We start from the raw sequence: 13,103 nt of genomic DNA, 5'->3' as shown, positions 1-13,103 counted from the left end.
CCCCTTAAAGAGTCAGTGGACGCTGCCCAGAGGAACTCCAACCCAGGGCGGCCACATGCCTGGGCAGGCCTCTTTTTGAGAGGTTCGTCCCTCATCCAGTACGGGGACAAAACCAGATGTCGTTTTGTTTGGTGTTAGATGGGGGAATGTGATTCCACTCTCTCTGGCTCTTAAAGAGCATGCCACCCTCCCCACACGTGGCATGATCTCACAAGCACTGTCATGCCAGCAGGAATGGGACAGCATGTTCCTAAAAATGGTCCGTCCCCACACCCAGAGTGGCATGACCTTGCATGCGCCATCATATTGGTGGGGCTGGGATAATCCTGGGAATAGAATCCAGAAGTCCTGGTCAAGCATGTGAAGTATCCTACTCTCTCTTCACAAAACTAACTGGTTGAAACATGAGACAAAGTAATATATTGTATTGGACCAAATTCTGTTGGACATTGATTTGGAGATTAAATGTTCACAGAGCCAGAAAGAAACTAATGTGCTATCCAGCTGCCTCAGAATCAGGATAGACAAATCTATTTAGAGTATAGTTATCATCTATCGATTATCAAGAGAAAAAGTCATATATAATGTAAAGTTTGACATGTCCAGTGGGTTTGGAGGGGGTGGCTAGGGGCTGGGAATCAGGACTCCTGGGTTCTGTCCCAGTTCTGGGAGGGCAGTGAGGTTTAGTGTGTTAGAGCAGGAAGGCTAGGAGTCAGGACTCCTGGGTTCCATCTCTAGTCCACTCTCCCTCCTGTTCTCTTAGCTTGAGTAGTCCAGCCCAGTCACTCGCATGCACTAGACTGAGAGATTTATCGTTGTCTCCATGTTTCCTCCTCCTGAGCTTAAATGGGAAGGGATGGGATGGTTTAATATCCCCCCTTTCAAAATGGTTCAACCCAGTCCTAGCACACCCACCCCAAGCAGCAGAATGGTTCAGCCACATCTTTAACAAAAATGGTAGAGTCTAGTGTTTCCCCTCTAATGGTACAACCCAATCTCACTGCTCCCAGACTTGAATGGTTTAGCCCAGCCTCCCGCCACTCGGGTGTCCCCCCCTGCTAAATGGTTTATCCCAGACTAGTCTATTCTTAATAGTTCCTCCCCCTTCTCATTCTGCCTTCCCCCATCTTTTAATGGTTTATTCTGCCTCCCCGCTCTATTTCTCTCTACGGTTTCTTCTCCCCCCACTCAATGGTTTCTCCCAGTTGCCGATCGACACACACACACACACACACACACAGAGCTCTCCGTGGTTTATTCCCACCTTCCGCCATGGTTTCTCCCAGATTTCTCCCACCTGGGTTCTCAGTGGTTTCTTCCAGTCACAGTGGTTTGCTCCGCCCCCCTCCCCCTCGGGCCTGCAGAGTGGTTCTTCCCGCTTCCCTCCCGGTGCTGCGGGACGGCGGCCGGGCCGGGACATGCCCCGCAAGAGGCCGTTCAGCGCCAAGCAGAAGAAGAAGCAGCTGCAGGACAAGAGGGAGCGGAAACGGGGTGAGGAGGGGGCGGGGGCCACCGCCACCAACATCTGGGCACCGACCCCCCCTCTACCCCCCGCCAACATCTGGCAACCGACCCCCCTCCCCCCGCCAACATCTGGGCACCGGCCCCCGCCCCCCTCCCCTCGCCAACGTCTGGGCACCGACCCCCCCCACCCTCCCCCAACATCTGGGCACTGACCTTCCCCCTCTCTCCACAAGCATCTGGGCACCGACTCCCCTCCCCCTGCCCCCACTAACATCTGGGCACCGACCCCCTTCCCAATATTCGGAGACTGACCCATTCTCCCCACCCTCTCCTGTTCCCAGCAAAACATTTTGTTGTTCCCAACAACAATGTATCCTTACAAAAAATACATCTCTCCACCCCAAGATGGGGGGATCCCCACTGTCACCCCCAAACATCTGGGCACTGACCTTTCCCTCTCCCCACCCCAACAATTGGGGCTGACCCAGTCCCGGCGCTGGGAATTGCCAGGGGCCCCTGGAGCATGGCGGCGGTGGGGGATTTCGTGGGGGGAGTTGGGCGGGTGAGAGGCCTTGGCGTGTCCCAGTGCCCTGTAGAAACTTAGACAACCTCACTGGGCACAAAGGCCCCCTCTCCGGGCACAACAATCGGGTGCTCTCCCCTGGGGCTGCGCTGTGGCAAGCAGGCCCCAGTCTAGGAAGACCCCAGCTCAGCTTGACATCTGGGGGTAGCCAATCCCGGAGCTGCAAGCCATGCCCTGGGCATGTCTCACCCGCCCCTCTGTGTAAGTCTGACTCTGGGCTCAGCCCCCTGGAGAGAGAGCGCATGCAGCCTGGTGCCTGTTCTTAAAGCATTGAAGGCAGCAAACAAGGAAATTGCCAGGCAAAAAACTCAGTGAGGGCTATAAAATAGAGAATAAGCTATGTTAAAGTGGTATCAGCTGGGGCTGGATCAGAGCCGGCGGCCCTTAGAGGGGAAAGGCCCCATGTCCCATTCCCTGCCCCCCGAACCAGCCAGTCCCCTACCCTGGGGCTGGATCGGAGCTGTTGCCCCCTAGTGGGGAAAGGCCCTATATCCCCAACCTGGGATGTACCATTGGACTTTGGGCACCTAGACAATAAGCCAAGGCAATTCCCAGGCAAAAAGCTTTGTGAGGCTTGGAAAATGAGCTGTGTTAAAGCCCTGTTACCCAGAATTCAGGTGGCAGCCGGTCGAGAGCACCAATGTGCAGGACTCTCTCGTCTGTGCCTTGCCAAGGAGCTTGCCCCTAGCATGCGGCACCAGCCCTGGCACCTTCCGAGGTCTTCACAAGTGGGGGCATGGATCAGTGTGACCAGGGCAGCTGTGGTTGCCTAAGGTATTTCCAACTGCTGTTGCTACTTGAGTGTCGGGCACAGTGCTAGGGGGCGCTGCGCTGCAGGGAGCGGGATGAGGGCTCAGTAGGGGCCCTCTCCCTTTGCAATCAGTGTGACCCCCAATATGGCACTAGGGGGCACTGTGCTGCAGGGAGCGGTATGGGGGCTCCCCATGCCGGGTGGTTGTGTTAATAGCATGCCTCTGACCTAGGGCTGGGTGGATGGTGGTGCCCTGCAGTCGGGAGTCCTGACTGTTGATGCTGAGGCAGGCTGCGAGTCAGCATTCCTCGGCCCTGCCTCACAAACAGGCTGGGAGCAGCTGATAAGAGGCCCCACCCTGGCCACACTAATCTCCCCCCCCACCCACCCCCACCTTCGTTCAGCCGCTGGCTGGCCCTCAGCTCTGCCGCTGACATCCTCTTGGGGCACCTCAGAAATTCCTGCCTGTGGCGATCCTTCACTCAGCTCCAGTCCAGAGTCACAGTGTGGTCGAGACAAGGATAGGACCCAGGCGTCCTGGCTCCCAGTCCCGTCCCCCGCACTCCCCTCGCAGAGCTGGGGCGAGAACCCAGGAATCCTGGCTCCCAGCCCCCCCGCTCCCCAACCCACTAGATCCTTCCCCCCCTCCCCATTTAATGAGGAATGATGCCATCCCCTCTGCAGTCTCTGAGGGGGATGGAGTCTCTCGTGGGAGGGAGACTGGATCCAGCCCCCACCTCTGTTGCCGCAGACATGCGACACGCTGCAAGCGTCCCTGGCACTGAGCAGCCCTGACGCAGCATCACGGGCCCTGCAGGGCTGCATTGCAGAGCCTGGGTCTGACCTTGGGGCCTTGATCTGTGGACGATGCTGCCATGGGCCGGCTCACAGCCAGCGCCTCCTAGTGGGGAAAGGTCCCTGACTCTTCCCTCTCTGTGCCCCAGGTCTGCCTGATGGCGTGAGGTCGAGCTCCAACAGCCGGAGTGGCAGCCATGAGCGGCGGGAGGACCAGACGGACACGTCAGACAGCGAGTCTCTGTCTCTGCACGTCCGGAAACTCAACCAGCAGCCAGCAGTCCGCAGGCTGGGGGAGCGCAGCTATGACCCCAACAGGTAACGAGGGGCAATGATCGAGGGAAACTGAGGCACAGAGCCGGGTCACACACAGAGCCTGTGGCAGAATCAGGTGTAGAACCCAAGGGTCTTGATTCCCAGCTCCTTTGCTCTAACCACTAGATCCTGCTCCCTTTTCAGAGGGATAGAACCCAGGTGTCCTGGCTCCCAGCCCACCCTGCTCCAACCCACTAGACTCCGCTCCCCTCTCAGAGCTAGAGATAGAACCCAGGAGTCCTGGCTCCCAGCCGCACCCTGACACACACACCGTCTAACCCTTAGACCCCATTCCCCTCCTAGAGCTGGGGATAGAACCCAGGAGTCCTGACTCCCCCCCCACCCGCTTGCTCTATTACCCTTGTTGATAGCTGCAGTGGGATGAATTTGGGCCAATCTGCCGCTCTCGGCTTGGCTCTGAGGTCTGCCCCCTCCTGGGCAGGTCTAGCCTTGCTGCTGGACGGGGGGTTCTCGTGGAGGGGGAGAGCGGTTTACCTCAGCCTTTCTGCTTACCCTGGTGTTCAAGGCCTGGATCCTGCTGTACCGAAGGAGGCTCAGCCTCCATGGCCCACCCAGGGCCCTATGGCCTTTGAGGCCCTATGCTATGAGTCCAGCCGTGGTAGATCCTCTGGGGAGAGGGGGCTGGGTCAGGGGCGGGGGGGTGTCTTCCTGCTGGGTCGGGGAGAGCTCCCCCCAGCACACACACTGCCCCTGCTCGTCCGCCTCAGCCCTGCCTCTGCAGGGATCTGCCTCTAGGGGACAGGGGGGAGCTGGGGCTCCGTGGCCAGTTCAGCCCTCAGTTTCCCTGAGGAGGCTGCCAGCGTGGGGGCTGGTTGGTGCTGGGGTGTGGGGTGGGGACAGGGCACCTGCCCTGTGGGGGGCTGGGCTCAGACCCCCACAGCGCGTTACACCCAGACAGGAATGATCAAATCAGGTGCCAGTGCCCCTAAATGGGAAAGGCCCCATGTCCCATTCCCCCCCCCCCCCCCCCGAGCCGACCAGTCCCCCTACACTGGGATGGGATGGGAGCCAGCGCCCCCTAGAGAGGAAAGGCCCCATGTGCCATTCTCCACCCCCCGACCCAGCCAGTCTCCCCTGGCTAGCATTAGATCAAGCCAGTGTGACCAACTGGCTGAGACACCTCTCATCAGATCTGAAGCTAAGCAGGCTAACCCAGGATGCGGGTGGGAGACCCAGTGGGCAGCCCCCGTTGGGGAGGAGAACCGGGACAATTAGGATCTCTGCCCCCGGGTCTCCCAGCTGGCCTGATGCTCTTCAACTTCCCCCTGCTGCCAGGTATCGGCTTCACTTTGAGCGCGAGAGCCGGGAGGAGCTGGAGCGGCGCAAGAAGGTGGCTCAGGAGAAGATCCTGGAGCCCGTCCCAGAAAGCGAGAAGGAGCTGGACATACAGGATGTTTACAGATCTGGGTCTGGTGAGCAAGGGGCTGCAGTGGGGAGGGGACGTCGCCTGGAGGGGCCAGGACCCTCCTGAATTCTTCTCCTGGCTCTGTTTGTGCAAACGTCCTGTGGCGGGGAGTTCCCCAGGCTGCCCTCCTCCTGCTGACGCCTTGCTTTGTGAGGAACTTGGATCTGGCTGACGTGTGGGCACAGCGGGTTGCGGCGGGGGTGGGGAATAATGGCTGAGGACCGTGTATGGAGGATGGAATCCCGGGGGCCGGCTCCCATCCGTTGGGATTGCTGGATGTCCCTTTCACAGCTTCTCAAGATTGGGATCCCTCCGTACTGACCTCCCCCCTACCCCCCGGTGTGTCTGTTTCTTCCCCCCCCAACAGTGCTGGATTTCCCCAAGCGCCCCCCCTGGAGCTACCAGATGAGCAAGGAGCAGCTGCTGCTGCGGGAGGAGAAGTGTTTCCGGGACTATCTGGAGGGAATCTACAGCACCTACCAGCCCAGCCAGCTCAGCTACTTCGAGCATAACCTGGAGGTGAGCAGGGGACATGGGGCCTTTCCCCTCTGTGGGACACTGGGTCTGATCCAGCCCCAGGATGAAGAGACTGGCTGACTCAGGGGCTTTCCCCTCTCCGCTTGCCTTGCAGACCTGGCGTCAGCTGTGGCGGGTGTTGGAGATGTCGGACATCATCCTGCTCATCACAGACGTCCGTCATCCGGTAAGGACCCCTTCTCTGCCTGGGATCCCAGGGCAGTGGGGCGGGGACAGCTTGTGGGGAGGGGGGGTTGGAGAGCCTCATTCCCAGCCACCAGGGTTCTTGGGGTCCTGCTGTGGGGGTAGTTCAGGAGCCCTGTCCCAAGGCGGCCCCCACAGGACACAAGAGATTGGAGCAATTACCCCGGGGGCTTTTGGGGGTCCCTTACAAATTGTGGGGGGAACCTGAGGTCTCCCTTCTCTCTTGGCATCTGGACATGACCCTGTGGGTCATTGGGTCCCTTCTTGTGTCCCGGCGTTCCAGGGTATCAAACCAGGATACTGCTCCCCTTCCCATGTCCGTAAAGCCCCTGCGTGATCTCTGCTTCCCTCCCTCAATGGGTGCCGTCCCGGCCCGAAGCTGCTGCCACCCCCTGCTTCTGAAAGTGATCGGATTGAAGGGGGCAGCATGGATGGGGCGGTGACCATTGCTGACCACTAGAACCCCCCCAGCCCTCCCAGAGCTGGGCACAGAACCCAGGAATCCTGGTTCCCAGTCCTGCCCCCCACTAGGCCCCACCCCCCTCCCAGAGCAGGGCATAGAACCCAGGAGTCCTGGTTCCCAGTCCTGCCCCCCACTAGGCCCCACCCCCCTCCCAGAGCAGGGCATAGAACCCAGGAGTCCTGGTTCCCAGCCCTCCCATTCTAACCCACTGAAGCCGACTCCCTTGGCTCAGCCATCCCCGTCTGCCCCCCACCAGGTCATTAACTTCTCCCCTGCGCTGTACGACTTTGTGACCAAAGAGATGAGGAAGAATCTGATCCTGGTGCTGAACAAGATCGACCTGGCGCCGCCAGGACTGGTGGTGGCCTGGAAGTACTACTTCCAGACCCGCTTCCCCCAGGTGCACATCGTCTGCTTCACCTCCTACCCCCAGCAAAGCCAGGATCCCAGCACAGGTAATGCGTCTGCTTAGGGGCGCGGCTGCCTCAGGAAATGGGACCTGGGGCCTTTCCTCGCTAGGGGGCGCCAGGTCTGATCCAGCCCCAGGGCGGGGGACTGGCTGGCTCAGGGTTTGGGGAATGGGACTCTGGGCCTTCCCCCTGTAGGGGGTGCCGGCTTCAATCTGGCTGCAGATGAGTTAGTGTCTGGGTATTGGGATGTGACACTGGAAAACTTTTTAGTACTGAGCTGGGAATGGGGGATAGAACCCAGGAGTTCTGGCTTCCACCCCCCATTTCTCTACCCCACTAAGCCCCATTCCCCTCCCTGAGCCAGGGATAGAACCCAGGAGTTCTGGCTTCCACCCCCCATTTCTCTACCCCACTAAGCCCCATTCCCCTCCCCGAGCCAGGGGTAGAACTCAGGAGTCCTGCCTCCCTGCCCCCCCGCTCTAACCACTAGACCCCACTCCCCTCCCCCAGCCAGGGATGGAACCCAGGAGTCCTGGCCCCTAGTCAAACCTCTGGCTTCTCCCTGTTCGTGCGTCAGTGTTTAAAAAGCGGCGGAAGCGGAGAAAGGGCAGGAGCACGGCCATGGGACCAGAGCAGCTGCTCCACGCTTGCGAGACCATCACTGCTGGGAAAGGTGAGGACCCCGCAGCTTCCCATTCAGCCTGGGGGGGCGGGGTCCCCAATCCATTGCTCTGATACAGGGTGCCATTTGCCCGTACGGGGTCCCGAAGCTCTTTCTGGGTTGTAAGGATTGCTAACCCGGCGCTGAAATGCAGCCACCTCTGGGGTGGGGCAGCTGGGGACCAGCCGCACAGCACTGGAGCTTGGCTGTTTGGGAAGGGATGGCGACACCCCACCCCCCACCCCCCATGTGATGGGGACTGCATGGGGTATTTTAGGCAGGCAGAAAAGGAATGGGTTGACTTGGAATTTGGCCAGCACACCAGGGTTCTCTCCATGAGTCCTAGAATTGGTTGGACCATTTATAACACCCCCTTAGGGTCATCACTGTCTTATCCCCTACCCTGCTCCACAGCTCCTCCTGGTGCCACCTGGGGGTCAGCACTGACTGCAAGGGGAGAGCCTGCAGCACAGCACCCCGGGGCCATCTCCCATCCACACCTTGAGCAGAGCAGACCCTGCTTAGCTTCCCGCACACTTGCCCAGCCCTAGGGCGTGTGTTACAGGGTCATTGGTTGGCCTCTTTTTGACCCTTTTGCCCTCCCCAGTGGACCTGAGCAGCTGGAAGGAGAAGATCGAGCGAGACGCGGCCAGCGCCCACCTGCCCGCTGAGGTCTCGGATGAGGAGGACGACGACGACGAAGGGGCGGCCGTGCTGGTGGAACACCAGACTGATGTGGCCATGGATGTTGGGGTTCCTTCCCAGGAGCTCTACAAGGACGGCGTTCTGACTGTGGGCTGTGTGGGTGAGAGCACCCCCCACCGGAGGGGGGGAAGGGGGTCATACTCCTGATCTGCTGCTTGGGGCCCCTTTGGGCTGCTGAGGATTGCGGGGCAGTAGCTGAAGGGGCTGGATAATGGGTGCAGGGGAAGGGGTGTCTGGGTGGAGGACAAGGGATTGCCATGGGGTTTTGAGGGGGCATCTAAGGGGGGACGGGAAAATGGGGGGGTGGCTGCTGTGGAAGAGGGTTCGAGGAAAGGGGTGGTGCGGGTTGGGGGGGGTGCTTGGTTGGGGGGCAGTACATGAAGGGGAGACACAGGATGTCTTGCGGGCGGGTGGGGAGAAGGGGGCATGCAGGGGGGATGGCTGGTGGTTTGGGGACAAAATCTGGCTGGGGGGTTGGGGAGCTGGATCGGAATTGGGGAGGACCTTGGTGGGGGGTGGCTTTTTCTGGGTGGGGGCGGGGCCTTGGGGGGGTCTCCGTCCACATTGTGACCCCGCCCCCTCCCCCAGGGTTCCCCAACGTGGGCAAATCGTCGCTGATGAACGGGCTGGTGGGGCACAAGGTGGTGAGCGTGTCCCGGACGCCCGGCCACACCAAGTACTTCCAGACCTATTTCCTGACCCCCACCGTGCGCCTCTGCGACTGCCCCGGTCTCATATTCCCCTCCCTGGTGCACAGGGAGCTACAGGTACCTCCCCATCGCCACAGCTTTGGGGGGAAGAGTTTAGTGGTTAGAGCCCGGGGAGGAGGGGGCTGGGAGCCAGGACTCCTGGGTTCCATAATACTGGGATAATTTATGCCAAATCCCTGGTCATGGCGGCAGTGAGACATCTTCCCCCTGCTGGCGGATGCTGGCATTACACCCAGTCTCCCTGCCCTCGCTGAGCGCTGCTTTCTGTCGGTCCTTGCAGATCCTGTCTGGCATCTACCCCATCTCCCAGATCCAGGAGCCCTACAACGCCGTGGGGTACCTGGCCAGCCGCATCCCCATCCAAGCCCTGCTCAAGCTGCGCCACCCCAATACCGAGGAGGGCAAGCCCGAGACCCGGTGGTGCGCCTGGGACATCTGTGAAGGTGAATGGGGTCTGAGCGCTAGGGGGCGCCATGCTGCAGGGAGCAGGACAGCGGCTCAATGAGGGGCGCTCTCCCCTGGCAGTCAGTGCTGGCGCTAGGGGGCGCTGTGCTGCAGGGAATCGGACGGGGGCTCAGTAGGGGGCGCTCTCCCCTGGCAGTCAGTGCTGGTCCCAGTGCGGCGCTAGGGGGGCACTGTGCTACGGAGAGCGCCACGGGGGGGGAGGGGGTGGTCAGTAGGGGGCACTCTCCCCTGGCAGTCCATGCTGACCCCATCTCACCCTCTTTCCCCAGCCTGGGCCGAGAAACGCGGTTACAAGACGGCCAAAGCAGCTCGTAACGACGTGTACCGAGCTGCCAACAGCATCCTGCGGCTGGCGGTGGACGGGCGCCTCTGCCTCTGTCTGCGGCCTCCCGGCTACTCCACTCAGAAAGGTACTGGGCTGGGGAGGGGACAGCCCTCCCAGGGCATTGTGGGTATTTACCCAGCATCCCTCTGGGAGTCTGGGCAGGAGGACCAGATCCTACAGATCCAATGGAAGGTTGCCTGTAATGGCCACGGGAAGGGGAGTAGCCAATGACAAGTCGTGTTGGGCTAGTGATTTTTCTACCTTGCTTGCCCTCCTCAGGGAAAGGCCAGGAATGGCTGGGAATTCACCGCAGTGACCCTTTCTCTGACAGAATTTTAATCTCCGCCCCTCAGCGAAAGACTGATGAGTTTTTAAGACTCATTTAGCCCAATATCCAACCTACTAGTAAATCTAAAATCCTTCCCTCTACACCTCGGCGATTATTGACGCTGTTGCTATTTTAGAGCAAGATCCAACAGCTGGAAGTTGACGCCAGACAGATTCAGGGTGGAAAGACGTACATTTTGAACAGTGAGGGGCATTGGCCATTGGGGCAATTTACCAAGGGCTGTGGTGGGTCACGGGCAGCTTTTAAATCAAAGTTGGATGGTTTTTTTTAAAAGGGCTGCTCTGGTTCACGCAGATTAAACCAGGGCCTGTGTTATGCAGGTGGTCAGGCGAGAGGATGTTGGCCTGAGAATTCGTTAATGAAATTAGCGAGCAATGATTTTTACTGATTGCTAACAAGTCTCTGCTCTTTTAAATTAAATTTACCTATAATAATCAGTAGTAGTTAACAGTTTTGCGGGTGGACTGCTTTCTTTGTTCTCACCACAGAAGTGTGCTGTATAAATATGTTACAGTTCACGTACTCGTGTGTTATGGTGCGTGTGTGTGCGTGCACACATAGAAAATCTAAGAGATGAGTGAAAATCAGAATTACCATTATGCAGGAAATTCAAATTAAAAAAAAAAAAAGGCAAAATATCAGAATCAGGTTGAAAAAAATCAAAAATTTTTTGAAGATGGTTGTGGGGTCTAGTGGTTAGAGCGGGAGTTCGGGTGCCAGGACTCCTGGGTTCTATCCCCAGCTATGGGAGAGGAGTGTGTGTGTCGGGGGGGGTCAGGACTCCTGGATTCTAGGCCTGGCTCTGGGCAGGGAGTAAGGTCTAGTGGTTAGAGCCGGAGGGCTGGGAGCCTGGACTCCTGGGTTCTAGTCCTGGCTCCGGGAGGGGAGTGGGGTCTAGTGGTTAGCGCATGGTGGTGTACCCTCACAGCTCACCCCTGACCATCCGTCTGTCCCCGCAGCCATGTGGGAGCACCATCCCGAGACAGCAGAGATCGCCGCCCTGCAGGAGGCTCACCGCAAGCACAGCCGGCGCAGTTCAGAGGAAGAGGAGGAGGAGGAGGAAGAGGAGATCTCCAGCTCTGGGGAGGAGGAGGATGAGGAGAAGGACCGTGATGCTGATGAGGAAGAGGAGGAGGAGGAGGAAGAGCCAGCTGCCTCCAGTGCGGGAGGGAGCAGCACCCCAGCCCAGGCCCCACCTAGGAGGGTGCTGAAGGGGAAACTCTCAAGCCGGAACTTGTTTGCTTTGCTGGGGGAGGACGAATGTTAGTGGCTCCCCCTGCTGGACAGATTGAGAAAGGGGGGGAGGAGCACCTGGCTACAGGCTCTGCCCCCTGCCTTGGCTGAGCTCCACCCCCCCATTCTCCATGTTCATTCCCATGCTCTATAGTCTCTGTATATGAATAAAGGTGATGTTTATTTCCAGACCCGCTTCCGTCATTGGCCGGGACACTGGTCTCCCTCCCCAGCCATTGCTCCATCTATCCCAGGATCTCCACCTCCTTCCTGCATCACACCGATGGGCTCATCTAGCCTAATATCCTGCCTCTTCAGATAAGCCCCATGGGCCCACCTAGCCTTGGTATCCTGCCTTCCCTGATCAGATCCATGGGTCCATGTAGCTCAATATCCCAGCCTGGTGCTTCCTGCCCTGGCTCAGAGCAATGGTGTCTGCTCGGGCCTGTTCATTTTGGATCATTTCTGTTTATAAAAAAGGCTAGTTCCTTTTAGTCTTCAAACCTTGGTTTGCTGCAGAAGCATCCTGCTCCCCATTTTCCTGTGGAACTCCCTGCCACAATATTCTCGCCCATACTGCTCATGCACCACGAAGCAGAGAGCCACTCCCAAGTTCAAGCAAGTGCTGGCTTTGCTGAAATATCTGCTCCAGAGGTGGAAGCGAGGACCGATCGCTGGGGCTCTGTTTGGGCAGCATTGTAACCCTTTTCCTCTCCTCGGGCAAACTGGTCACCTGGGACTGACCCCCCCTGCCCCTTGTTCGAAATGCTCCGTTGGGAGTGCCCGAGCTTTGGGCACATGGCTGCCCTGGCAGCAGCCAAAGCAGGGACACCAGAACGGGGGGCAGTGACCCCTCCACTTTTTACTGGCCCTAAGTGTGAGTGATGGGGGGGTGCCTCAGGGAGAAGGGGTAGAGTCAGGGCAGGGCCTCAGAGGGGAAGGGATGGTATGAGGGGGTGGGGCCATGGTTCGGGTGCCCATGGCCCCCCTTCTTTTAGGGATCTTCCATCACCCCGGCCCAAAGGCTGCATCCAAAGCACTCATAAATTTGCATCAGTTTTTTTTTTTAATCAGCAAATCAATGCCGATGCCCGCGATTTGCAGAGGAGCTTGGGTCGTCCCCGCCAGCCGAAGAGGAATCGCTCCTTCGTCTGTTAGCTTTGTCCTCACCATTAACCTATGGAGAGAAGGCAGCCTTCAATGCCTCCCACGAATTACCTCTGGTCCTTGAGTTGCATGTCATTAGAACAGGCCTTGTAGTGATCGATCCAAGGAGCTCAGTCTGTGTAGCTTAACAAAGAGATGGTTATGGGGGAGCTTGGTCACAGTCTCTAAGTCTCTACATGGGGAAAATCTATTTTAATAATGGGCTTGTCAGTCCAGCAGAGAAAGGCCTAACACGAGCCAACGGCTGGGAGTTGAAATTTTTAAATCAAGCCTGGGTGTTTTTCTAAAAGCTCTGCTCTAGGAATTATTTTGGGGAGTTTCTTTGGCCTGTGCTGTACAGGAAGTTGGATGAGATGGTCAGTGATCCTTTCTGGTCTTGAATCTAGGAATGCGTGGGTTGGGGGAGTGGAGGGGCAGCCAAATGTTTTGAACTATGTTTCTTCTCATAACGGTTCTGAGATGCAGCCACTTCTGGGGTGGGGCAGCTGCGGAAACAGTTATCATAGAATCATAGAATATCAGGGTTGGAAGGGTCCTCAGGAGGTCATCTAGTCCAACCCC

At 58.4% G+C, this 13,103-nt stretch overlaps 1 protein-coding gene across 2 annotated transcripts; it reads left to right on the top strand.

Moving 5' to 3' along the window:
- Positions 1-1,220: 1,220 nt before the first annotated feature.
- Positions 1,221-11,564, top strand: GNL1 (G protein nucleolar 1 (putative)). Of its 2 annotated transcripts, none has more exons than XM_007068224.4 (12): positions 1,221-1,491; positions 3,743-3,911; positions 5,205-5,341; positions 5,702-5,853; positions 5,966-6,037; positions 6,774-6,972; positions 7,505-7,600; positions 8,196-8,393; positions 8,882-9,060; positions 9,284-9,446; positions 9,738-9,878; positions 11,102-11,564. In XM_007068224.4, exons 1-12 carry the CDS (start codon positions 1,419-1,421, stop codon positions 11,407-11,409), a joined length of 1,887 nt encoding a protein of 628 aa, XP_007068286.2. In that variant the 5' UTR covers positions 1,221-1,418; the 3' UTR covers positions 11,410-11,564. The 2 variants fall into 2 exon arrangements, with proteins under 2 accessions (XP_007068286.2, XP_043384020.1); XM_043528085.1 differs by having other exon boundaries at positions 1,280-1,491; positions 6,750-6,972.
- Positions 11,565-13,103: the final 1,539 nt, after the last annotated feature.

This window comes from Chelonia mydas, chromosome 14 (assembly GCF_015237465.2).
Source record: "Chelonia mydas isolate rCheMyd1 chromosome 14, rCheMyd1.pri.v2, whole genome shotgun sequence".
In the NCBI taxonomy this organism is placed as follows: domain Eukaryota; kingdom Metazoa; phylum Chordata; order Testudines; family Cheloniidae; genus Chelonia; species Chelonia mydas.
Note: the sequence above shows the minus strand (reverse complement) of the source record. Positions and strands in the feature narration are given on the sequence as shown.